At 37.7% G+C, this 24,090-nt stretch overlaps 3 protein-coding genes across 7 annotated transcripts in view; 1 reads left to right on the forward strand and 2 right to left on the reverse strand.

Annotated features, from left to right (window-relative positions):
* Nucleotides 1-82: 82 nt before the first annotated feature.
* Nucleotides 83-12,326, reverse strand: AK6 (adenylate kinase 6). 2 transcript variants are annotated; one of them, XM_084880934.1, is made up of 5 exons: nt 12,205-12,326; nt 10,280-10,372; nt 1,918-1,976; nt 1,665-1,810; nt 83-539 (listed from the first exon to the last, which is right to left on the reverse strand). In XM_084880934.1, exons 1-5 carry the CDS (start codon nt 12,230-12,232, stop codon nt 347-349), a joined length of 519 nt encoding a protein of 172 aa, XP_084737060.1. In that variant the 5' UTR covers nt 12,233-12,326; the 3' UTR covers nt 83-346. The 2 variants fall into 2 exon arrangements, with proteins under 2 accessions (XP_084737060.1, XP_084737059.1); XM_084880933.1 differs by lacking the exon at nt 12,205-12,326 and adding an exon at nt 11,770-12,194.
* On the reverse strand, nt 8,245-10,377 carry TAF9 (TATA-box binding protein associated factor 9). Its single transcript, XM_084880930.1, has 2 exons — nt 10,280-10,377; nt 8,245-9,271 (listed from the first exon to the last, which is right to left on the reverse strand). Exon 2 carries the CDS (start codon nt 9,252-9,254, stop codon nt 8,460-8,462), a length of 795 nt encoding a protein of 264 aa, XP_084737056.1. The 5' UTR covers nt 9,255-9,271; nt 10,280-10,377; the 3' UTR covers nt 8,245-8,459.
* Nucleotides 12,327-12,539: 213 nt separating the features above from the next.
* The window catches only part of RAD17 (RAD17 checkpoint clamp loader component), a 30,927-nt gene continuing 19,376 nt past the window's right edge, over nt 12,540-24,090 (forward strand). The window contains exons 1-6 of one of the 4 annotated variants that reach the window (XM_084880905.1): nt 12,540-12,694; nt 12,977-13,019; nt 14,315-14,421; nt 20,288-20,542; nt 20,920-21,003; nt 22,482-22,638. In XM_084880905.1, the coding sequence (XP_084737031.1) occupies nt 14,377-14,421; nt 20,288-20,542; nt 20,920-21,003; nt 22,482-22,638 (541 nt within the window). In that variant the 5' untranslated portion in view covers nt 12,540-12,694; nt 12,977-13,019; nt 14,315-14,376. Of the gene's footprint in view, nt 12,695-12,976; nt 13,020-14,314; nt 14,422-20,284; nt 20,543-20,919; nt 21,004-22,481; nt 22,639-24,090 lie in introns of all 4 variants that reach the window. The other 3 variants (XM_084880906.1, XM_084880903.1, XM_084880904.1) reach the window with 3 other exon arrangements.

Below are 24,090 nucleotides of genomic sequence, written 5' to 3' on the forward strand. Positions count from 1 at the left end.
AAGCTCTGGTGCTTTATCTTTAGACTTTAATTTCATTTTACGAGATCATGTTCATTTTCTTCTTTAATAAACTTAAACGATATTCTTCCACACATTTGGTCAGGTTTATTTATTCTTTAGCAATTGAAAAATTAAACAATGACAGTTTTTATTCTCAACCTTTAAAAGAGTTATATTCATTATACTTTCTTATGGAAAAAAACACATGCAAATATAAACCTTTATACTATCCACCTACTAATCCTGCAGCATAATTTTAATAAAAAGGTTTCCTAATAAATGGATAATTTACATGATGTGGGCAGAGAAATATTAAGAGTGATTATAAAGTGGCCAGTCTTTTAAGTCAAGAGCTTTGATCTTTGGTCCATTGCTCAATCCATTTCAATATCTGATTGATATTATTCTCTAGATCTTCTGGTTTATCGCTGGGCAGTTGATGCACTATGTCTTCGCTGTAGGATGCTAATGCTTCTTCATAAAGAATTTGAAAAATTTCACACTGAATATTATCTTTTAATTTCTTCTCACTATAACCCCTAGAAAGCAGAGAGAAGAAAAGCAAACAAATAGCATTAATTGGTGTTTTAGGAACATACCAGAAACTGGACACTTTGGAATATATGAAAAATCATGCAAAAATACTTCCTGTAGTCTCCTTACCTATAGAAAATAGCCTGGCATCTATAATGAGGGACTTCTTTGTCAAGAGCATTAAACTAAAACCAATGTTTAGGTTTGTCTGAAATTTATTTCCTCCTGACTTTATGTCAGTCACTCAGTTAGCAAAAATATCTATCACAAGCCAGATTCTGAGCTATGAAGTAAATAAGAAGTCTATATATATGGTCCTAGATTTTAAATAGAATTACTAGAGGAGTTAAGATATAGACAGATGAAATAAATAGATGGCATACAATAAAAAAAAATGCATATGATTAAAATACTGTCTACTAATTTGGATACTTGATCACAGATGTAGTTCTATTTTACAAATTCCAAAGACATAGAAAAAATAAACAAGTAATCTTTAGGCAGTATATAAATTAGCCCATCAATTAGCTAGTGAAAATTATAAAAAAAAAATTCAAACTTGAATTAGTTAAATCTTGTAGCAATAAAAATTAAATGGAACTACTTGGAAGATGATTAATTTTATGAAAAGACAGTCTTTTTTAGGGGGTTGATGAACATTTTTGAAAATTGGTTGTATTGCTCTAGCTGGTTTGGCTCAGTGGATAGAGCACCACCCTGCGGACTGAAGGGTCCCAAGTTCAATTATGGTCAAGGGCATGTACATTGGTTGCGGGCACATCCCCGGTAGGGGGTGTGCAAGAGGCAGCTGGTCGATGTTTCTCTCTCATCGACGTTTCTACCTCTCTATCTCTCTTCCTTCCTCTCTGTAAAAAATCAATAAAATATATTAAAAAAAAAAAAGTTGCTATAGTACATTTCATGTATATCAAACTGTCAGTTGAGGTATTCATTTAGTTACACAAACGCCTGTGTTATACAAGCATTTGTATGTATCTTTTGTAAGCATCTTTTTCTCTTACATTCAAAATGTTGATAGAAACCAAATAAAATAGTCACATTGGCCAATTTCTGAATCTGAATAAAAGTTTGTATTATACTTTTAGAATTCAGTGTACTCCCTTTCTTACCTTGTTTCAAGTCTTTTGTACAATATACTGTTATCTGTTTTCAGCACAAAAACTATATGAAACCAGCGTTCAGGGAAGAAATCACAACCATGGTAATCAACAATAACTCCACCTTCACTCATTTGGTTTTCTAACTCATCAACTACCTGTAAGAAAGGTGAAGGAAAAAAGGTGAGTGCTGCTTAAAAAAATGTATGTCAACTTCCCAATTAAAAATTTTAAAATGTGTGTTTATTTTAAAATTCATACTTACTCTATCTTCATCTAAAATAGGACAGTCATATTCTTCATCATAGCCATCATATAACTGTCCTGAAAGAGATTTGCATTGCATTTAACAAGCAGTATTTTCTAAGTAACTTTCAGTAATATTCAATTAATTCTAGACTTTAGGAAGGGAAATATATCATCACTCTTTTAGAGACAATGAAGGACACTAAGACAATAGATGTCATATGGATACTGTGAAAAATACTAATAAATTAGAATTTTGTTTAGAGGGAAACTTGGATGGTCACAATCCTGAAACTGTTTTAGTTATCAAAATGGATGCCAACTAAAGAATTAATAATAGCTATTTCTGAATTTGTAGGGCTATCAGAAGAGAACAGCATTAATTTTGATGACCCTACATATTGGTAGGAAGAGGGGACACAGGTATACAAACAATCTCACACACATTAACACAAGATTAAGTTCCAAACTTATTTGGCCAAGGATATGAACCTTTTTTTAAAACAACAGGTTCTCAAATTCAGAAATAAATCCTATTGTCACTGAGGTCACACCTTCATAGTTTAGGAAAAGAAAGTCAATATCCAGATACTCCTCAACAATAGCTTTACTTCTAGTTTTCCAATATCCCCAAAGGTCAAGGGTTAAATGATGTTTCTATCTCTCTCTCCCTCTCCCTTGCTCTCTGAAACCAATAAAGATATATATTTTTTAAAAAGTTAAATCTCTATTCAATGAAAAATATAACAAAAAATGAGTGGGAGAAATATCTTGTAGGATAAAGTACTGAAATATGGATTATACAAAGACCTTAAAAATCAAGATAAAAAATAGTAGCTTAACAAAGAGTAAGAATTCACACAGGAGGGAGAGTACAAATACATGGGGGGGGGGGGGGGGGGAATGTTGGACTTTCCCAGCTATTAAAGGGGTATAAATTAAAATGACCCTTTATATGCTTATTGTTAGCTGTTTATGCACATTTGTAGTAAATCAACTCTAGAAATGTATTTTTTAAATAACTTTAAGAAGAAAAATATACCCATTTGGATTTCCTCTACTATTTAATTTCTAATCAGAAAAAGATTGTAGGTAATAAAGTGATTTAAAATGTTAGACCAACAAAAAAGTTCCAATAGTTAAATCTTGATACACTACTAGTAACTTGATTAAATGCTATGTAATTAAATAAAGTTCAAGAAATAAGTATAAGACAGTCAAAAGTACTCTGTAATATAGACTAAGTAGCAACATGATAAATGCTTATAAGTGGTAAAACATAAAAAGCAGAATTCATGGTTATCTCAAACAGAGACAAGATTGGGAAAAAAAACAAAAGATGGAAATAAATTAGTAGAATTGGGAGTTTTTCTTAGTATTTTTATAATACTGTATTTTTTTACATGCCACAAAACATAAGAATAGCTAGCTATAGCTGATTCTCTACTGTGTGGGAGTCTGGAGTATGCTGAGGTTCCTTCATATTTTAAATCCTTGACTCTTAAAATTATTTTTATTTTTCCTCGCCAGAGGAATGTTTTGTTTTTATTGTAGAGAGGAAAAGTACAAAGCTCCAACCAAGTCCACTGGTCAGGATTAAATCCTTGACTATTAAAAGACTAGTGAAATATTTTTACATATATGCTGTCTAAAATAGACAACTATTGCAACATTAACTTTTAGAATTAATGTCTATACTGCAATACTGAAATACAGGATTTGTTAAATCATGTTAATATCCTGTACTTGAATAGTGTCATACAAGCTTTCAAGCATTCATTTCAAAACCCATTTATCAAACATCATGTACCAGTGACTTGGGGGTAATGAGGATGTAATAGTGACTAAAAAGAACCAGAAAAACTAACAGTCCTTCCCTGAGTTTATAATAAAATGACAAGTAACCTCAAAATTATAATATTAATATATATATACACACATATATATTTTAATTTTTATTGTTGAAAGTATTATATGTGCCCCCCCCATAACCTCTTCTAGCCAGCCCCGCACCCTCCTACCCCTATTGTCTGTGTCCATGGGTTATGCATATATGCATAATAGTTCTTTGGTTGATCTCTTCCCACCCTCCCACCAATACCCGCTATATATAATTGATTTCAGAGAGGGAGAATCATTGATGAGAATCATTGATCTGCTGTCTCCTGCACGCACTCCCCATTCCCCACCACCACTGGGGATATAGCTCACTGGGCATGTGCCCTGACAGGGAATTGAACATGACCTCCTAGTTCTTAGATCTACTCTCAACCCCTGAGCCACACCTACCAGGGATTTTTCAAACAAACTATCAAGATTTAAAGGTTAAATGGATCCTTGCAGTGTGTGCATGTGAATGGGATAGGAATCAGGAGTGAGCAAGTAGAGTCAGGGATAACTCCTGCATGTATTTTTTAAACACAAATTTAAGAGATGTCTGGAAACTATCCAGATGGTCCATTTAAGTGTTAATTATAAACTTAGAAGTCATCATTAAAAGGGCATGACTATTTCTTAGTGAGATTACTAGAGGGAGGGGCAGAATTACAAGATGGCTGCAGTGAGCCGAAACCGGTTTGGCTCAATGAATAGAGTGTCGGCCTGTGGACTGAAAAGTCCCAGGTTCGATTCCAGTCAAGGGCATGTACCTTGGCTGCAGGCACATCCCCAGTAGGGGGTGTGCAAGAGGCAGCTGATCGATGTTTCTCTCTCATCGATGTTTCTAATTCTCTATCCCTCTCTCTTCCTCTCTGTGGAAAATCAATAAAATATATTTAAAAAAAAAAAAAGAGATGGCTGCAGTGAAATCACCAGGGAAAGATGTGTGTGTGTGTGTGTGTGTGTGTGTGTGTGTGTGTGTGTGTGTGTGTATGGTGGGAGGGAGAGAATCAGGCACAAAGATTGAGAGAGAACAGTGTTGGAAAGGCCAATGAAGTTATTTTAAAAGGCTTCCAGTAGAGGGAAAAGATGGAACACATAAGAGCTCAGAGGGAGGATGACAAACTTCTAGAAAAGGCAAGACATACTGCAGGCTTTGTGAGCTTATCTTTAACTAGTGATTCCTATAAAAACAGCAGCAGTTTGCCACCAGTAGATTCTAAGAGTTGAGGGCCCAGCTATGCTTTACAATCTCTAATTGAAATGAACCCAATGTCAATATGACATTACTTTGGACCTAAGGACATCCTGGGGTTAGGAACAGAGACTTCAGACTGATAAACTGGTGGCAAGAAAATTAAGGATGCTGGTAAATGTTATTAAGTGATTGTTACGTGGGAAAGATATCAAAGAGGAATCTGGGGATAAGAAAAGCATTCTTAGCCACACAATAGTTTTATTAACCTTAATTTCCCAACTAATTTTTCCTGCCTGGATTCCAAATGGCATAAAGATGGTCTCTTACAGTTGACCTTTGAACAATGCAGGAATTAGGATTAACCTCACACAAAGTAAAAAATCCATGTATAACTAGCCAGCCCTCCACATAAATGGATTCCCAACCAGAGGAATTGCACACATCAGTTGAAAAAGTTGCATATAAGGGGACCTGTGCAATTCAAACCCAAGTTGAAGGTCAACTATAATAGAGCAATTCAATATGATTGTTAGGAAGGTAATAAATGCCCATTTAGGCGTTGTTTTCCTTAAAACATATCACCATTTGAAAAATATGAGGCTGGGTATCTAAAAATATTTTCTAATCAGAGGCCTGGTGAATGAATTCGTGCACCAGTGGGGTCCCTTGGCCTGGCCTGTGGCTTAAGGCCGAAACCAGCTCTCCAACATCCTCAGAGGGGTTCTGGATTGTGAGAGGGTGCAGGCCAGGCCGAGGGACCCACAAGTGCAGTTTGGCCAGACAGGGAGGGACACCACAGGAGGGCTCCAGGGCACGTCTGGCTCAGTCCCAATCAGCTGGACCCCAGCAGCAGTCTAACCTACCAGTCAGAGCATCTGCCTCCTGGTGTGGTCAGTGGACATCATAGTGAGCTGTTGAGCGGCCTTAGCATATCATTAGCATATTATGCTTTGATTGGTTGAATGGCCAACCAGACACTTAGCATATTATGCTTTTATTATATAGGATAAAATACAGTCCAGCTGGTATGAATCAGTGGATTGAGCATCATCCCATGCAACAAGAGGTTCAATTCCTGGTCAGGACACATGCCTGGAGGTGTGGTACCAATCCCCAGTAGGCAGCTGATTGATGTTTCTTCATCAATATTTCTTTCTCCCTCTCTAAAATCAAAAAAAATATTTTTTTAAAAAGATTCTCAGATATATTCAAATGGCATGAGAAAAAAAAATCTGGTACATTATGAGAAACTTTACAAAGCACCTCATTCAACACCATTATCAAGTCAGATGAGAAATCCTTTTCCTTGGCACTATGAGGAGGAAAACACTTTTCCTTTAAGCTTAGATTCTATCTCATCAATAAGAATACTAAGAGAATGATTGAGACTATATGGGGTGGGGAACATTTAGGACCCAAGACATCATTTGATCTGGCCCTGCCAAGGCATTAAGGATGAGTTAATGAAATGTTATTTTTTAAAATGTATTTTTTATTGATTTCAGAGAGGAAGGGAAAGGGAGAACTAGAAACATCAGAGATGAGAATCACTGATTGGCTAGCAGGCTTATATTTAAGTTGATAACAGCCTGCAAATTATGTTGTAAATATCCAAATGGCCGTTGGCAGAGATTCCCTACCCGCTATACACCATTAGATGGGTACACAACTTGCTAAAATAATGTGAAACAAGTAGGAGGATCCAGTGATTCACAGTTACTGTTTGTTGCAATGCCATTCATGATCAGTTATATAGTAACTTCATTGTTTAGAAATGTTAAATTGAGGTGAGATCAAACTGGATGACTTAAAATGACTACAGTATGACTCTAAAATCACTTGTCAAAAACTGTAAAGTTCAACAGGCAAAGAAATAAGATTTCATATAGGTATAAAATGGAAACTTAAAGCTAGATACAACAGCAAAATAATGACCAATGTTTTACTAACTTAAATGCCAGACCTGGATTAAAAATATGAGCATGGCCCTAGCTGGTGGTTTGGCTCAGTGGATAGTGTGTCAGCCTGCAGACTGAAGGGTCCTGGATTCGATCCTGGTTAAGGGCATATGCCTGGGTAGTGGGTTTGATCCCCTGTAGATGGCATGCAGGAGGCAGCCAATGATTCTTTCTCATCATTGATGTTTCTATCTCCCTCTTCCTTTCTCTCTGAAATCAATAAAAATGTTTTCTTTTGTTTTTTAAATATCCTATATAATAAAAGCATAGTATGCAAATTGTCCCCTCTACCAGTTCTTCTGGGAATTCGACCAGAGTGGAGGGAGTACTCAGCTGGCAACCGCCAGCCCTAGGAACCCTACCCTGCACAATTTTCATGCACTGGGCCTCGAGTATATATATGAGCATGGTAGTCCCGGCCAGTGTGGCTTAGTTGTTTGGAGCATTGGTCTGCATGCCAAAGGACTTTGGATTCAATTCCCAGTCAGGGCACATATCCAGGTTGCAGGTTTGATCCCGGGTCGGGGGACATGTGAGAGGCAGCTGATCAGTGTTTCCTTCTCACATTGATGTTTCTCTCTCCCTTTAAAATCAATAAAAGCATGTCGTTGGGTGAGGATTAAAATAAATATATAGCCGAAACCAGTTTGACTCAATGGATAGAGCGTCGGCTTGGGGACTGAAAGGTCCCGGGTTCGATTCCAGTCAAGGGCATGTAACTTGGTTGCAGGCATATCCCCAATAGGGGGTGTGTAAGAGGCAGCTGATTGATGACTCTCACTCATCGATGTTTCTCTCTATCTCTCTCTCTTCCTCTTTGTAAAAAACCAATAAAGTATATTAGAAAATAAATAAATAAATAAATATATGAGCATGATAGTGACTATGGTAAGCAAGAATGAACTGACCTGCAAAAGGGATAATGAAAAAAAATCAACTGGAGAGATACTGGGAGACACACCAGGGTCCTTAAATGTAACGAAAGGGATAGGAAAATAGGACCAGGAAGAATTTGGGCAATTGAGGAAAATAATTCCAAACAGATGAGGATTCACTTTGAATAAAAATCCTGACCAAGTGTTCTCTCCAAAAAGGAAACATGGCTATACTTCAGTAATTTGAGAGAATTGCCCATAAAAATGACTTATACACGAGATCATACTACGATTTAAACATCTGAAGACACTAGAGATCACATTCTAATGGCAACAGACTGCAACAATTGAAGTTGTTAGAGCTATTATTCCTGTCGGTGATAATGAGGAATAAAATTGTTTCTAAAAATGTAATTTTCAAAGTACCAACAACCAAATTAATGAATGACAACTTTATTTCTTAAAGGCTGATGAAAAACCATTACGATTTCTAGTAAAGAAAATACAACATCTCAATTAAAAACTATAACTATATTTTCTCATTAAATACTAAGTTTTCTAAAACACAACTTGAAAACATCTGGCATGCATGTTTAATCTCAGAACAATGGATTCAAAACCAAGTATACATGTTACATGCATCAAGGCTAAATTACAAATTATCATAGTCATCATCATCGTCATCGTCATCATCATCATCTTCACGTTTCCTTTTCAATGCATTTGTTGATTCATTGGCTGCATTTTGTGATGACACCATGTTAGTTGTAATAAGAATGTTTTTGGACCCAATTAATGATGGATTAATCAGAACATTCTGAACAGCTGATGTTGCAGGAATTGATGCCTTTACAGCTGGGGACTGTGAAGTGGGCATCTGCACTGTGAACCTTTGCCCTGAGAGGGACATTGGAGTCCCTACTTTAGTGGACACTGACATGGTTTGTGGGGTTGGTGTGCCAAGTGTGGGAGTACTTGGTCTACTAGTAACTGAACCAACACTTAACCGTGGAACTGTTATTCTTCCTGCAGAAGTAGATGCCTTTTTTTGTAAAGATTTAAGTCTATAATTTGGAGCAGTCAAGCAATATCTATCAGGTGGCAATCTAGGACCTGAATATGGCTTGATCAATGGCAATGGGGTTTGATTTCTTTGCCTTGCAATATCTAATAAAAAATCTCTTGGGGGAGGAGAGGTAAAAGACTGGTCAGCACGACACTGGATTGCCAATCGCACATCATCTGCATCAACAGTAGCTTTCTTAGCATGGCTTGAATAAATTTTTGCATCATCTAGAATTGTGGTCACATATCGGAAGGCAAACTCCAACATCTGATTTATAACTCTTGGCTCATATTCTGTAATCCCCATATCCTTCAGGATTTGTGCCATCATCTGTGCATCTTTCGGCATGCTCTTGGGAGAAGCCATCTTGCCAGACTCCATGATATCCGGTGATCAGACTTTAGATCATTTGAAAAAAATATGTACATTAGATCAAACCTGAAATAGTTACTTTACGTAGCAATTGTCAGGAACTTAAAAAATTTAAAATGTCATATGTTTAAAAATATATTTATATTTTAAAGATATATGTGAACTTTTAAATATTTTTAATTTTAATGAGGCACACTTGAAGTCCCTTTACTTGAATTTGAGTTTCTACCTGTGCAAATCATTACAGAATATAAAAAGTTAAAGACAGAATAACAACGTAACAAAAATTGAGGGGAAACTGGGTAAAATAAATAAAAACATGTATCATTTTAGGGTATGTGCAGTTTCATGCAGACATGCAACTATCAAGTTAATATAAGAAAATACCACAGGACAGTCATGTCCTACGGCTTGAGTTCAGAATAATCTTTTCTTTCAGTGAGATCAATATAATCACTGACTCCACAGATATGCTTAGCACCCACCACCCTAACCTTTATGTATTCACCCATCTCAAAACATTCTCCCTCAGCCCCGGACAGTGTGGCTCAGTTGTTGAGCATCAACCTATGAACCAGGAGATCATGGTTCCATTCCCAGTCAGGCCACACACCCAGATTGTGGGCTTGCTCCCCAGTTAGGAATGTGCAAGAGACAGCTAATCAATGATTCTCTCTCATCATTGATATTTCTCTCTCTCTCTCCCTCTCACTTGCTCTCTGAAATCAATTTTAAAAATATATAAAAAACAAAAACAAATAAAAAAAATTCTTCCTCACATTCAGTTTCTACCTATCCTAAGTCCAATCAATCTTTTCATGACCTTCCAATTATTACTATCTATAAGAATTGCCAGGCAACTGTGGGGGAGGCAATGTAACAGTCAAAATAACCAAAACACAGCTTTAGACACTTAATTTCAATTTTAAAAAGTATGTAAGTTCCTTAATGGCTATCTTTCTCTGCTTTTTAAATGCTCTCACAGTACAGTACTAATACTCTAAAAACAAATTTAACATCAAAATGTCCCTTACCTTCTCGAGCTAAATCACCCACATTAACGTATTTCATTCCAGATCTTGCTGCAAGTTCTTTGCCTAGTGTGGTTTTTCCAACCCCTGGTGTACCTGTAAGACAGCCACAGAAAATGTTGTACATGAATTACTTATTAGACTTGACCTACCTATCAGCCCCTCTTAATATTCTTAACAACTGAGGCCCCGGCCAGGTAGCTCAATTAGTTAGAGCATTGTTCCATATATGCCAAGGTTTTGGGTTCGATCTTCAGTGAGGGCACATACAAGAATCAACCAATGCTGAAACTGGTTTGGCTCAGTGGATAGAGCGTCGGTCTGCGGACTGAGGGGTCTCGGGTTCGATTCCGGTCAGGGGCATGTACATTGGTTGCGGGCACATCCCCAGTAGGGAGTGTGCAGGAGGCGGCTGGTCGATGTTTCTAGCTCTCTATCCCTATCCCTTCCTCTATGTGGAAAATCAATAAAATAAAATAAAAAGAATCAACCAATGAATGCATAAATAAGTGAAACAACAATCGGTATTTTTCTCTCTTAATTAAAAAATATATTCTTACAATTGGAACGAAAAGTTTCATAATTAGCCATCCTATGTGAGTAACATACACAAAGCCAGTTTAATGACAGAACCTCACCCGGTTTATCTGATTTTATCAGAAACAGGGTTTGGTCGGCTCTTGATACCAATTTACAGAATGCCTGCCACCACCATGGAAATTTCCAGAATAAAACTCAACTTAATATCATTATTTTGTTTAATATCTATTGCATTTCAAGGTAAATAATCAAAGGCATAATTTTCAGCTCTTCAGGTTTAATGCCACTGAAATAACAATCATAATCCAAGATAACAGAGATAAATCAAGTCTCTATATACAAGACAGTAACATTTACCGTAAGTCCACTATAACACACCACGTTTGAACCCTGGACTCACCCTGTTTGCAATAAGATGCTCACATTCAGATTTTTGACAACATGGCTTAATATTAAAGACCAGATCACTGACCCAAACAAGTCAGGTGTACAATTTTCTCCTTACAGAATCTTAAAGGTTAACCATTCATTTGGCCTCAGAAACAGACCAAAACTGTGGGTGGCCAACAAGGTTTTGTTAAAAGGTAAAACCTTTATGGCTTTCTTCCCGCAAAGAGCGTCTCGATTTTGCTATCTACACCAATAGGCTTTCCCATGAATGCCCCACAGTGCTAAGTAACGGCTCCAATTTAATAAACACTGAGCCAAAGTCGTCATGCGGCATTTCAGTGCCCCTCACATACAACAGGCCCCTGAGAGGACGGATCCGAAGACCCAGAAGGGACCCTAAGGGAACCTGACCGCATCCCCTACGAGAAACGACCATGTCTGCTCAGATGTCTTTCCTTCAAAGAAAAAAAAAGGGGGGAAGATGGGGGGAGTTGATGTTAACTCAGCAGCCATAGATACAGCAAATTAATCACCCTGCGCCACAATCATCATCCAGCTCTTACCGGAAGCTGCCTCTCCGCTACAAAGGGATAAAGGAAAGACCGCCCAGGAAGGCCAAGAACTAGGCATCCACCGCTACCAGAGCGACTGACAGGATCTTGCTACAAGCCAAAGGCAACCAACCCAGGAAAACAAAAATACCAACATCCATTCTACACACCAATACCAGATTCAGGAAAACAGGCAGCCTGCCAGGAAGGGGAGCTGGTTGGTTTCCCTCTCTCCAACCTCACCGAGCAGCCTGGGGCCACCAGGAGTGAGGTTCCCCGGCCCCTCCTCCCCGCAAAGGTCGCGAGGGCCCGACAACGGCCACGCCGGGCGGCCCCCGACCAGCCTCGAATCCAAACACCGAGCTGCTCCCCGTTCGGCCGCCCGGAGCCCCGGGCGCTCGGCGCCGCCTGCCCCGCCGGCCAGCCCCTCCCCGCGCGCGCCCTGACCCGTGAGCAGGATGTTCGGAAGCAACATGGTCCTCGACGCGAAGCCTCTGGAACCTCGGCGCGAGGGCCCTAAGCACAACAGGGAGGAGCCGGAAGGGGCGGGCGGGCGGCGGCCAGCGCCTGTGGCCCGGGAGTCCGCAAGACCCTAGCGGCGCTGGCGACCCATCTCCGCCGTCCCATCACCGACTATTGGTTCCTTGGCCCTTTATGACACGCTGTCATCGCAGGGTTCAAGGCAGGAAAATAGGCGGGGAGACCGTGATTGGAGACAGGCAGTGCTCTGGTTGCCTAAGTCTCGCCCTCCTCTGAGGCCCCCGCCCTTCGGGCTGCGTCGCGGAAGCGCCGAGCGGTGTGGAAGGACCCGGGAGGCGGGACCTCGGAGGGGCTCGGCGCTGAGCCCTGGTAGGGCCGGGCGGCTGCCGTTCCACCGGGAGTAGAGCCTGAGCTCCTCCGCTCCTCTCCGCCCACGAGGGCATGCAGCTCCCGGCAAGTAAGGCCGCCGCGGCTGCGGCTGTGATGTGTGAATGTCCTAAGAGACGCGAGTCCATCTCTGCCTGCACGCCTCCCCGGGTCCTCAGCGCCTCTCTTCCGGACCTGCCCGTCCCAGAGGGAGACAGAGGGGTGGGGGTGCAGCCCGCCGGCCTGGAGCCGGGGCGGTTCCGTGGCACAACGGTCCGAGCTCATTGTCCCCCGTGCAGCAGTAGGTAGGGTGGTGGTGGGTCTGCTAGAGAGATTCTCCAAGGTCTCTTCTACCTCTGACGTCTCATTGCAGGAACTTGGCGTCCTCAGGGACAGTTACCTGCTTCTGAAAGGAGGTAATTGTCAGTCTTGTTTCCAAACAACAACTGGCGTCCGGGACCGTAGCTACCGTCAGCGCCTTTTATGGCGACCTGCCAACTGTATTGACTCAAATAGGTGTTTTTTCCCCCCCAACCTTTGTACCTCTTTGAAACTCCATAGCAAAAACCTCTCTGATCGTGAATGATTTGTGGGTGTACAGTTTGTGGGGTTTTTTTTTACGTGTGGGAAGTAGTCACACGTTGTGAATACTTAAGCTATGAGTCCAAGATACCTTCAGCTATGAGTCCAACATACCTTCCAATTTATAAGTTTATGAACCTTTAGAAAAACTATCCTTCTGGCTAATTAAAAATTGGCGAATTTACTAGTTTGTATAAGTATTGGAGAATTCTGAAAGTCAGAAAACTGTGCTGCCAAAAAATTTCCTAATGTGTTCAAATAAATAACACAATTTACAGGAAAAATTTATAGTTAGGTTTAAGTCTTTAAAGTGAATAAGTTCGAATGTATTGAATGGAGGAGATTTTTATTTTATTTTAATTTTTGGTAGTAAAAAGCAACTAATCTAAAATGAGGGAAATTTTAATTTTCTGTATAAAAACTGGACAAATAAAATTGCCTAGTTTTTCTTAATGACAAAAGTTAGGTACACATATATGTGGTTTTTCTGTTTCCTTTAATTATTGAGTTCATATGAAATACTTTTATTGATTTTTTTTTCTTTTTTAGAAAGAGGAAGGGAGAAAAATATCCACTTGTTTCACTTATGCATTCATTAGTTGATTCTTTCAATAAATACTTTTATTGATTTCAAAGAGTAAGGGAGAGGGAGATAGAGACAGAAACATCAATGATGAAAAAGAATCATAGATTGGCTGCCTCCTGCAAACCCCCTACTGACGATCCATCTGGAAACCAGGACATGTACCCTGATTGAGAATCCCACAGTGACCTCCTGGTGCTTAGGTCAGGGCTCAACCACTGTGCCACCCCAGTAGGTCCATTGGTTGATTCTTGTTTGTGCCCTGAAGGGGATGGAACCCACAACCTTGGCATATGGTGACAACTGAGCTTACTGGCTAGGATGAAGTAATTTCCATGTATAACACCATAAATAGATTATTTGGCACAGGTTATAGTCATTAAAATTAAATTTTATTTTAGCATTTTGATACTTGCTTCACCTATGTTTACACTGTGTTCTCTTTCACTGGTCTTAAGCTTTAACTTTATTATCCTGTTGATTATATCTTATATATTACCTTTCTTACAGTTTGTCTTAATTGAGAAATTTCTTTTTTCCTCATAGGTGAATTATACTTCAGTGTACTACCGGTTGTACACTACGGATGGGAACTATCAAAGTCTATAATGTCAAAAACTTTTCTTAGACGAAAAGTATCTTCCACAAAGGAGGTATGATACACTGAAATGGTCATGTAATAATTGCCTGGATATAATTACATTTTTTGTATGTGTTCTCAGTGATTTATTACTGCTATCAATGTAATGGTGCTCAGTATCTGTTGTAATTAGTGATCTAAAAAGTCTAATAGTAAGCTGTGAAACAACTGGACACTGAAAGTACAATCTTAATTTTGAAGGAAAAATAATACTAGTCACAAAGAAAAGGCTAACCATTCTAGAATGAAAGAGCAGTAGAAGAAAAGAATTATATACGTTGTAGTTGGTGTTAAAGTTGGTGTTAAAGAAATCATATGGTTCAGTGAGCTAGTTCTCAGCAAAGTTAGGAGGTAGAGTAGACTAAGGTCAGACAATATGATACTCACATGCAAAATAGCCATTTTCCTAGTGTTTGGTCTAATTTATCTTTTTTTTTTAATATATATTTTTATTCATTTCAGAAAGGGAGAGAGAAACATCAAAGATGAAAATCTTTCATCAGCTGCCTCCTGCGTGCCACCAGTTGGGGATCCAGCCTGAAACCAGGGCATATGCCCTGACCCAGAATTGAGCCGTGACCTCCTGGCTCATAGGTCACTGCTCAACCACTGAGCGACACAGGCCAGGCCTGATTTATCTTTTTTAAAAATATATATATTTTATTGATTTTTTTATAGAGAGGAAGGGAGAGGGATAAAGAGTTAGAAATATCGATTAGCTGCCTCCTGCACACCCCCTACTGGGGATGTGCCCAAAACCAAGATACATGCCCTTGACTGGAATCAAACTTGGGACCTTTCAGTCTGCAAGCCGACGCTCTATCCACTGAACAAAACCAGCTAGGGCGAGTAATTTTATTTCTCTGTTTTGTTTTGCTTCTTTTTGATAGGTAATTTAAATATTTTGGTTTCAGTCCTACAAATTAGTTTTATTTTTTTTTTTTTTTTTTTATTTTTTTTTTTTTTTATTTAATATATTTTTATTGATTTTTTAGAGAGAGGAAGAGAGAGGGATAGAGAGTTAGAAACATCGATGAGAATCATCGATCAGCTGCCTCTTGCACACCCCGTACTGGGGATGTGCCCACACCTAAGTTTACATGCCCTTGATCAGAATCGAACCTGGGACCTTTCAGTCCACAGGCCGACGCTCTATCCACTGAGCCAAACCGGTTTCAGCTCTTATTTATTTTTTATTTTTTTATTTTTATTTTTTTATTTTATTTATTTTATTTTATTTTTTTTTATTTTTTTTTAATACTGTTTTGCTTTTCTATAGTTCTTTTTTTTTTATTTTTTACATATTTTCTTGATTTTTTTTTTTATTGCCCCCCTCCCTCCCTCCCAGATATCCCCTCCCTCCCCATAGTTTTATGTCCATTGGTTGTACTTATATGCATTTATACAAGTCCTTCGGTTGATCTATTATCTCCCCCTGATATCCCTACCCTCCCCACTGTAATTTGACAGTCTGCCTGTTGCTTTACTTTCTCTATATCTGTCTCTTGGTTCATCAGTTTATAAAGATCTTTATCATCCACCGATGTGTGAGGTCATGTGGTGTTTCTCTTTCGTTGATTGGCTTATTTCACTCAACATGATGCTCTCCAATTCCATCCAGGTTGCTGCAAATGATGAGAATTCCTTCTTCTTTATGGCAGCATAGTATTCCATTGTGTAGATGTACCATAGTTTTTGGATCCAATCATCTGCTGACGGGCACCTAGGCTGTTTCCAAATTCTGGCTATTGTAGATTGTGCTGCTATGAACATAGGGGTGCATATATCCTTTCTGATTGGTGTTTCTAGTTTCTTGGGATATATTCCTAGAAGTGGGATTACTGGGTCAAATGGGAGTTCCATTTTCAGTTTTTTGAGGAAACTCCACACTGTTCTCCACAGTGGTTGCACCAGTCTGCATTCCCACCAGCAGTGCACGAGGGTTCCTTTTTCTCCGCAACCTCGCCAACACTTGTCGTTTGTTGATTTGTTGATGTTGGCCATTCTGACAGGTGTGAGATGGTACCGCATTGTTGTTTTGATTTGCACCTCTCGGATAATTAGTGACTTTGAGCATGTTTTCATGTGCCTTTTGGCCTTCCTTCTGTCTTCTTTTGAAAATATTCTGTTTAGGTCCATTGCCCATTTTTTAATTGGATCATTCATCTTCCTTTTATTTAGTTGTATAAGCTGTCTGTAAATGTTGGAGATTAAACCTTTATCAGTGGTAATATTTGCAAATATGATCTCCCATACCGTGGGCTTTCTTGTTGTTTTATTGATGGTTTCTTTTGCTGTAAAAAAGCTTTTTATTTTGAAGTAGTCCCATTTGTTTATTTTCTCTTTAGCTTCCATTGCCCTAGGGGCAGTATCAGTGAAGAAGTTATTTTGGCATACGTCTGAGATTTTGCTACCTGTGGATGCTTCTAGTATTTTTATGGTTTCCCGTCTGATGTTTAAGTCCTGTATCCATTTTGAGTTTATCCTTGTGAATGGTGTAAGTTGGTGATCTAGTTTCATTCTTTTGCATGTGTCTGTCCAATTTTCCCAACACCATTTATTGAAGAGACTGTCTTGACTCCATTGTATATTCGTGCCTCCTTTGTCAAATATTAATTGAGCATAGTGATTTGGGTTGATATCTGGGTTCTCAATTCTATTCCATTGATCTATTTGTCTGTTCTTGTGCCAGTACCAGGCTGTTTTGAGAACAGTGGCTTTGTAGTATAGTTTGAAGTCTGGTATTGAGATCCCTCCTACTTTACTCTTCTTTCTCAGAATTGCTGTGGCTATTCGGGGTCTTTTATTGTTCCAAATGAACTTTTGGAGAGTTCTTTCTAGGTCAGTGAAATATGTCGTTGGTATTTTAATGGGGAGTGCATTGAACCTATAGATTGCTTTAGGAAGTATGGACATTTTGATGATGTTGATTCTACCAATCCATGAACATGGTATGTTCTTCCATCTCCTTACATCTTCCTCTATCTCTTTTTTCAGTGTCGTGTAGTTTTCCGCAAATAGGTCCTTTATTTCTTTAGTTAAATTTATTCCTAGGTATCTTAATTTTTTTGGTGCGATGGTGAATGGAATTGCTTTTTTAGCCTCTGTTTCTGTAGTTTCACTGTTGGTGTATAGAAATGCCATGGATTTCTTGGCATTAATTTTATATCCTGCTACGTTGCCAAATTCATTTATTAAGTCAATTAGTTTTTTAATGGAGTCTTTTGGGTTTTTTATGTACAATATCATGTCATCTGCAAATAAGGATAACTTTACTTCTTCTTTTCCAATTTGGATGCCTTTTATTTCCTCCTCTTGTCTAATTGCAATGGCTAGTACTTCCAGAACTATGTCAAACAGGAGTGGCGAGAGTGGGCATCCCTGTCTTGTTCCTGTTCTTAGAGGGAATGGTTTTAGTTTTTGCCCATTGAGTATAATGTTGGCTGTGGGTTTATCATATATAGCTTTTATTATGTTGAGGTATGATCCTTGTACTCCCACCTTTTTAAGAGTTTTTAACAGGAAAGGGTGTTGGATTTTGTCAAATGCTTTTTCTGCGTCAATTGATATGACTATATGATTTTTATCTTTCAATTTGTTTATGTGATGTATCACGTTTATTGATTTGCGGATATTGTACCATCCTTGCATTCCTGGAATAAATCCTACTTGGTCATGGTGTATGACCTTTGTGATGTTCTTCTGGAGTCGATTTGCTAGAATTTTGTTGAGGATTTTGGCATCTATGTTCATGAGGGATATTGGCCTGTAATTCTCTTTCATTGAGTTGTCTTTATCTGGTTTTGGTATTAGGGTGATGTTGGCTTCATAGAAGGAGTTCGGAAGTGTTCCTTCCTCTTGGATTTTTTGGAATAGTCTGAGGAGGATAGGTTTTAGTTCTTTCTTGAATGTTTGGTAAAACTCTCCTGTGAAGCCATCTGGCCCTGGGCTTTTGTTTGCTGGAAGCTTTTTGATGACGGTTTCAATTTCTTCCCAAGTCACTGGTCTATTGAGATTTTTAGATTCTTCCTGATTGAGTTTTGGCAGTTTGTATTTTTCTAGGAATATGTCCATTTCCTCCAGGTTGTTTAGTTTGTTGGAATAGAGTTGTTCGTAGTATTTTGTAACAATCTGTTGTATTTCGGTGGGGTCTGTTGTTATTTCACCTCTTTCATTTCTGATTTTGTTTATTTGGGTCCTCTCTCTTTGTTTCTTGGTTAGCCTGGCTAGAGGTCCATCAATCTTGTTTATCCTTTCGAAGAACCAGCTCTTGGTTTTGTTGATCTTATGTATTGTTTCTTTGGTCTCTATGTCATTTATCTGTGCTCTGATTTTTGTTATTTCCTTCCTTCTACTTACACTGGGCTTTTCTTGTTGCTCTTTTTCTAACTCTTTGAGTTGTAGAGTTAGTTCATCTGTTACCATTTTTTCTAGTTTTTTGCAATAGGCTTGTAAGGATATGAACTTCCCTCTCAAAACTGCTTTTGCTGTGTCCCATAGATTTTGGATTGTTGTGTTTTCATTGTCATTTGTTGCCAGGATGTTTTTAATTTCTTCCTTGATTTCTCTGGTAACCCAGTCCTTGTTTAATAGCATGTTGTTTAGTCTCCATGTATTTGATTTCTTTGGATTATTTTTATTGTAATTAGTTTCCAGTTTTATGCCACTATGGTCTGAGAAGATGCTTGATATGATTTCTATCTTCTTGAATTTGAAGAGACTTTGCCTATGTCCCAAAATGTGGTCTATCTTTGAGAATGTCCCATGTGCACTTGAGAAGAATGTATATTCTGTGGCTTTGGGGTGGAATGTTCTAAAGATGTCAATTAATTCCATCTGGTCTAGTGAGTCGTTTAGGATTGATATTTCTTTGCTGATTTTTTGTTTAGATGATTTGTCGAAGGGTGACAGTGGGGTATTAAAATCTCCTACTATGATTGTATTGCTATTAATCTCTCCCTTAATGTCCTCCAGCAGTTTTTTTATGTATTTGGGTGCTCCTGTATTGGGTGCATATATATTTACCAGGGTTATTTCTTCTTGTTGGATTGTACCCTTTAGTATTATGAAGTGGCCTTCATTATCTCTTGTTATGTCCTTCACTCTGAGATCTAATTTGTCAGATATAAGTATTGCTACCCCAGCTTTTCTTTCCTTTCCATTTGCCTGGAAAACTTTTTTCCATCCCTTCACCCTCAGTCTGTGTGCATCTTTTTTTCTGAGGTGGGTTTCTTGTAGGCAACAGATGTAAGGGTCTTGTTTTCTTATCCAATCTGACACCCTATGTCTTTTGATTGGAGCATTTAATCCATTTACATTTAAGGTTATTATTGATAGGTACTCATTTGATGGCATTTTTATTCTATACCCATGTTCCTTCTTCAATTCCTATTTCTTTATTTTTACAGTAGACCCTTTAGCATTTCTTGCATTGCTGGTTTGGTGGAGATAAATTCCTTCAGTCTTTTTTTGTCTGTGAAGCTCCTGATTTCCCCTTCAATTTTGATTGATAGTCTTGCTGGGTACAGTATTCTTGGATTCAAACCCTTCCTTTGCATGTCAGTCCTACAAATTAGTTTTAAAAGAATCAGCCTACTCTTTATCCTGGGAAGATTACATTAATAAAAATAATTAAATTTGTATTTGTATTCCTTTATATAGTATTCATCATTACCATGGTCAAATAGACAAGTTATGCATTTGCACTTATAGTAAAGTACAAAAATAACCAATATTTATGGAATCAGTTTTATTTAAAGGGTTAACTTGTGAGCTTTTTAAAATGTTACGAATATACAGTTTTTTTTACAGAATAGTTCAATTATAGGGAATAGATGCAAAAAATCTAAGAGTATTTACATGATTTCTTTCCTCTTCAGGTAACAGATTGGGTAGATCCATCATTTGATGATTTTTCAGAGAATAGAAGCATCTCTAATACTGCCACATCATTAAATGTGAATAACTCAAGTCATAGAAGAAAAAACGTGCCTTCCACATTAGAAAGCAGCAAATTTCCAACTAGAAAAAGAGGAACGCGGTCTTCCTCAGAACAGATATATGGCCTAGAAAATTCAAAAGAAAGTCTGTCTGAAAATGAACCATGGGTGGATAAATACAAACCAGAAACTCAGGTACTAAATAGCATGCAAACATAATTTTATTCCAGGAAGGAAAGGGATGTGCATTTTCAGATTATTACTCATAAAGTCTTTCTAAATGAATTAGAAAAAAACAATGATTTCCAGGTTTTTTAGATATCCCAAGGTTCAGCTTTTTGCCAAGTTTTTCTGAAGTTGTACCATTTGTCTTAGATTAAATTTAACCTCAACATAGAATTTATCTGTTTTTTGTTGTTGTTTTGTTATGCTAAATGTAATACACTTCCCTATTTTTTTTATTACTATATCATGTTAGTTGTGTGCTACTTTTAAAATGTTTAGATTAATCTGTGCTGATGTACCAAAAATCCTTGAGTTAAAATGTTTTATTTTAAACTTGACATTTTTAGCATGAACTTGCTGTGCACAAAAAGAAAATTGAAGAAGTTGAAACATGGTTAAAAGCTGAAGTCTTAGAAAGGCAATCAAAACAGGTAATTAAATAAAAAATATATTTTAAATATTTAACGCTAAATGTCTGTCTTATAGGTGGTTTTAAGAAGTTAAACTTTTATGATGACTTATTCAAATAAATCCAGATCACTAGCTATAGAAAGCTTTCTGACCTTACTACTTCTGGCCTCATTAAAAGATGTTGAGACTGACTTTTCCCCTGTACTTATACCTTTTCCCCCCTCTTATGTCCTGTCATCAACATAAAGCACAGTAAACCAGTTCAGGTGCTAATATATATATAGCACATAAGATTATCTCATCCTGAAGTAAGCAGGCAAATTACATATTGGTTTTGGTACTAAATATAGCCTAAAACAGTCATCATTCATTTATACTGATGTTTGTTGTTTCACTTCCTAGTACCACAAATACTCTCAGCCACCAAGCTGAATATTCTCTCTCTCTCTCTTTACGTTTTCCTAATCTAGAAATTCCTCAAACATAAAAATAGGATGGTAAATTAATACATGTATTTGAAGTTTTGTAAGAATACTTTATAAGTTGTGTTATTTTATATTGCATCATATCAGAAAATATGTATGGTTCTGCAGTGGGTTTGCTTTTTTATCTTTATTGGTTTTATTTTATTATTTTTATTGTTTTTATTGATTTTTAGAGAGAGAGAAAGAAGAATAGAAACAGAGAAACATCAATGAAAGAGAAACATGATCAGCTGCCTCTTGCATTCCCCCCACTGGGTGTTAAGCCTGTAACCCGAGCATGTGCCCTGACCAAAGCATGTGCTCAACCACTGAGTCACTTTGGCCAGGCTCTTTGTGTAATTTTAACACAAAACCAAAGGTTTAGATACGAAAGCCAAATAGAAAAGACCATGGTTCAAAAGAGGACCTGTTTCTATTGTAGGCAACTTGAAACATTAACTGCTTCATCTCAAAGTTTAAAATTAAAGGAACTGATTTTTAAAATCAGATTTACTGTATGAGGGAATATTCCTGGGACTTATTATCTCTTTCTTTAGAGTCCTGTCTTCTAAATATGTTTATTAGTATACATTTCTTTAAAAATCTGATGTACAAACTGAGGTCTTCCCATTAGAATATTTAGTATTTGTGTAGTAGTTAAGTATATTCCAAAGAGTTCTGTATTAAGATTGAATTTTATAAATTTAGGTAACCTCTAAAAATGTTTGTTTCAGATGTTACCTCCTTAATTTAGTTGAAGTTTAGTTGTTTTAATTTGGCTACTAAATAGTCCTTGGGAGAGGCATAAATGCAAAAAGTGAAGCATTACTAGAAGCTACACTTAAAGTTCAAGAAATAAATTTAACTTTTATCTAAAGCTGGTTTATTCCAGCTAGCATTGTTGTGAAATGTAATCTGCTTATGTTAGATAGTCAGTAAATACTTAGAATTAATTAATATTTAGAAAGAAAATTCAATCATAATATTCTAGCATTTCAGTGAATTTGATTCTTTATGTTTGTGTTTGGTTTTAGGGTGGATCTATTTTATTAATAACAGGGCCTCCTGGATGTGGAAAAACAACAACTATAAAAATACTGTCAAAGGAGCTTGGTATCGAAGTACAAGAGTGGATTAATCCAGTTTTATCAGATTTCCACAAAGATGACTTCAAGGAGGTATTTAATTATGGTAAGGTTTGCTTCGAAGGTGATGGGAGTACCGGGAAAAGTCTGTGCTACACAGATGTCTGAAACAAACTTCCTAACCAGATATATCCTTAAGATTCCTGAGGTCCTTTTTGGTTTATGTTTTTGAGACCAAAGTGTATATTGCCTCTCTTAGATGGGCATCTAACCACTACCAACTGCTTTACAAAGTCAGAGTAGCAATCAAATGAAACTGTATGAGTGCATTTTCTTTCATACTTCCCTATTTACAGAGAAATAATCTCAAAAGAAAGAATGAAAAAGAGGAGAATGGGATTCCTTTTTATGTATTTCTTTTTATATATTGTTATTGATTTCAGAGAGGAAGGAGGAGGGAGAGAGAGACAAACATCAGTGATGAGAGAGAATAATTGATCGGCTGGCTCCTACATGCCCCACACTGGGGATTGCACCCACAACTGGGCATGTGCCCTGACTAGGAATCCAACTGTGACCTCTTTCTTGGTTGTGGGCTCAATACTTAGTATGGGGCGTGCAGGAGGCATCTGACCAATGATACTCTCTCATCATTGATGGTTTTTTTAAAAATATATTTTTTATTGATTTTTTTTATAGAGAAGAAGGGAGGGAGAGAGCTAGAATCATCGATGAGAGAAACATCAATCAGCTGCCTCCTGCCACTCCCCACTGGGGATGTGCTTGCAACCAAGGTACATGCCCCTGACCAGAATCGAACCTGGGACCCTCAGTCCGCAGGCCAGTGCTCTATCCACTTAGCCAAACTGGTTTCAGCATCATTGATGTTTTTATCTCCCTCTCCCTTCCTCTCTGAAATCAATAAAAATGCACATATTTTTAAAAAGATGTATTAAAAGAACTTGTCTCCAAACAAGAGGAGAGAACTTAAATCATATCTGTGAGAATCAAATCAAAGCATAAATAAAAGACTATCTTTGGAATTGGGAAGGAGGCCTTAAGACAAACATCCAAAAATAATAGTATCGATTGAAAGATGTGGTACATAATAAATTTACATGTATGTTTATATACTCCAGCACAATCATTTTTAACTTTCATAGTTTTTCTTATTGCTACTATACTAAATTAGGCGTAGCGAAATCTAGGCCATTTTGAAGTGAAAGGAGTTCTGTAGAAGGAACTTTTTTTTTTTAACGTGAAATATTCCTCAAAATACCTTCTTTGGGAATATGCTCTGTGCATACTACTGTATGCTTACTATACACACCCTTATGTTGCTAGCATCCCGTATTCCTAAAACTTTTACTGTTTTTTAAACAGGAACGTTACTTTTGAAAATCTAGTAAGTCTTTATAAGTAGTCCTCTATATCCGTGGTTGGCAAATTGTGTCTCGCGAGCCGCATGCAGCTCTTTGGCCCCTTGAGTGTGGCTCTTCCACAAAATACCACGGCTTGGGCGAATCTATTCTGAAGAAGTGGTGGTAGAAGAAGTTTA

Source organism: Pipistrellus hanaki (assembly GCF_964339955.1).
Source record: "Pipistrellus hanaki genome assembly, chromosome: 4".
Taxonomy (NCBI): domain Eukaryota; kingdom Metazoa; phylum Chordata; class Mammalia; order Chiroptera; family Vespertilionidae; genus Pipistrellus; species Pipistrellus hanaki.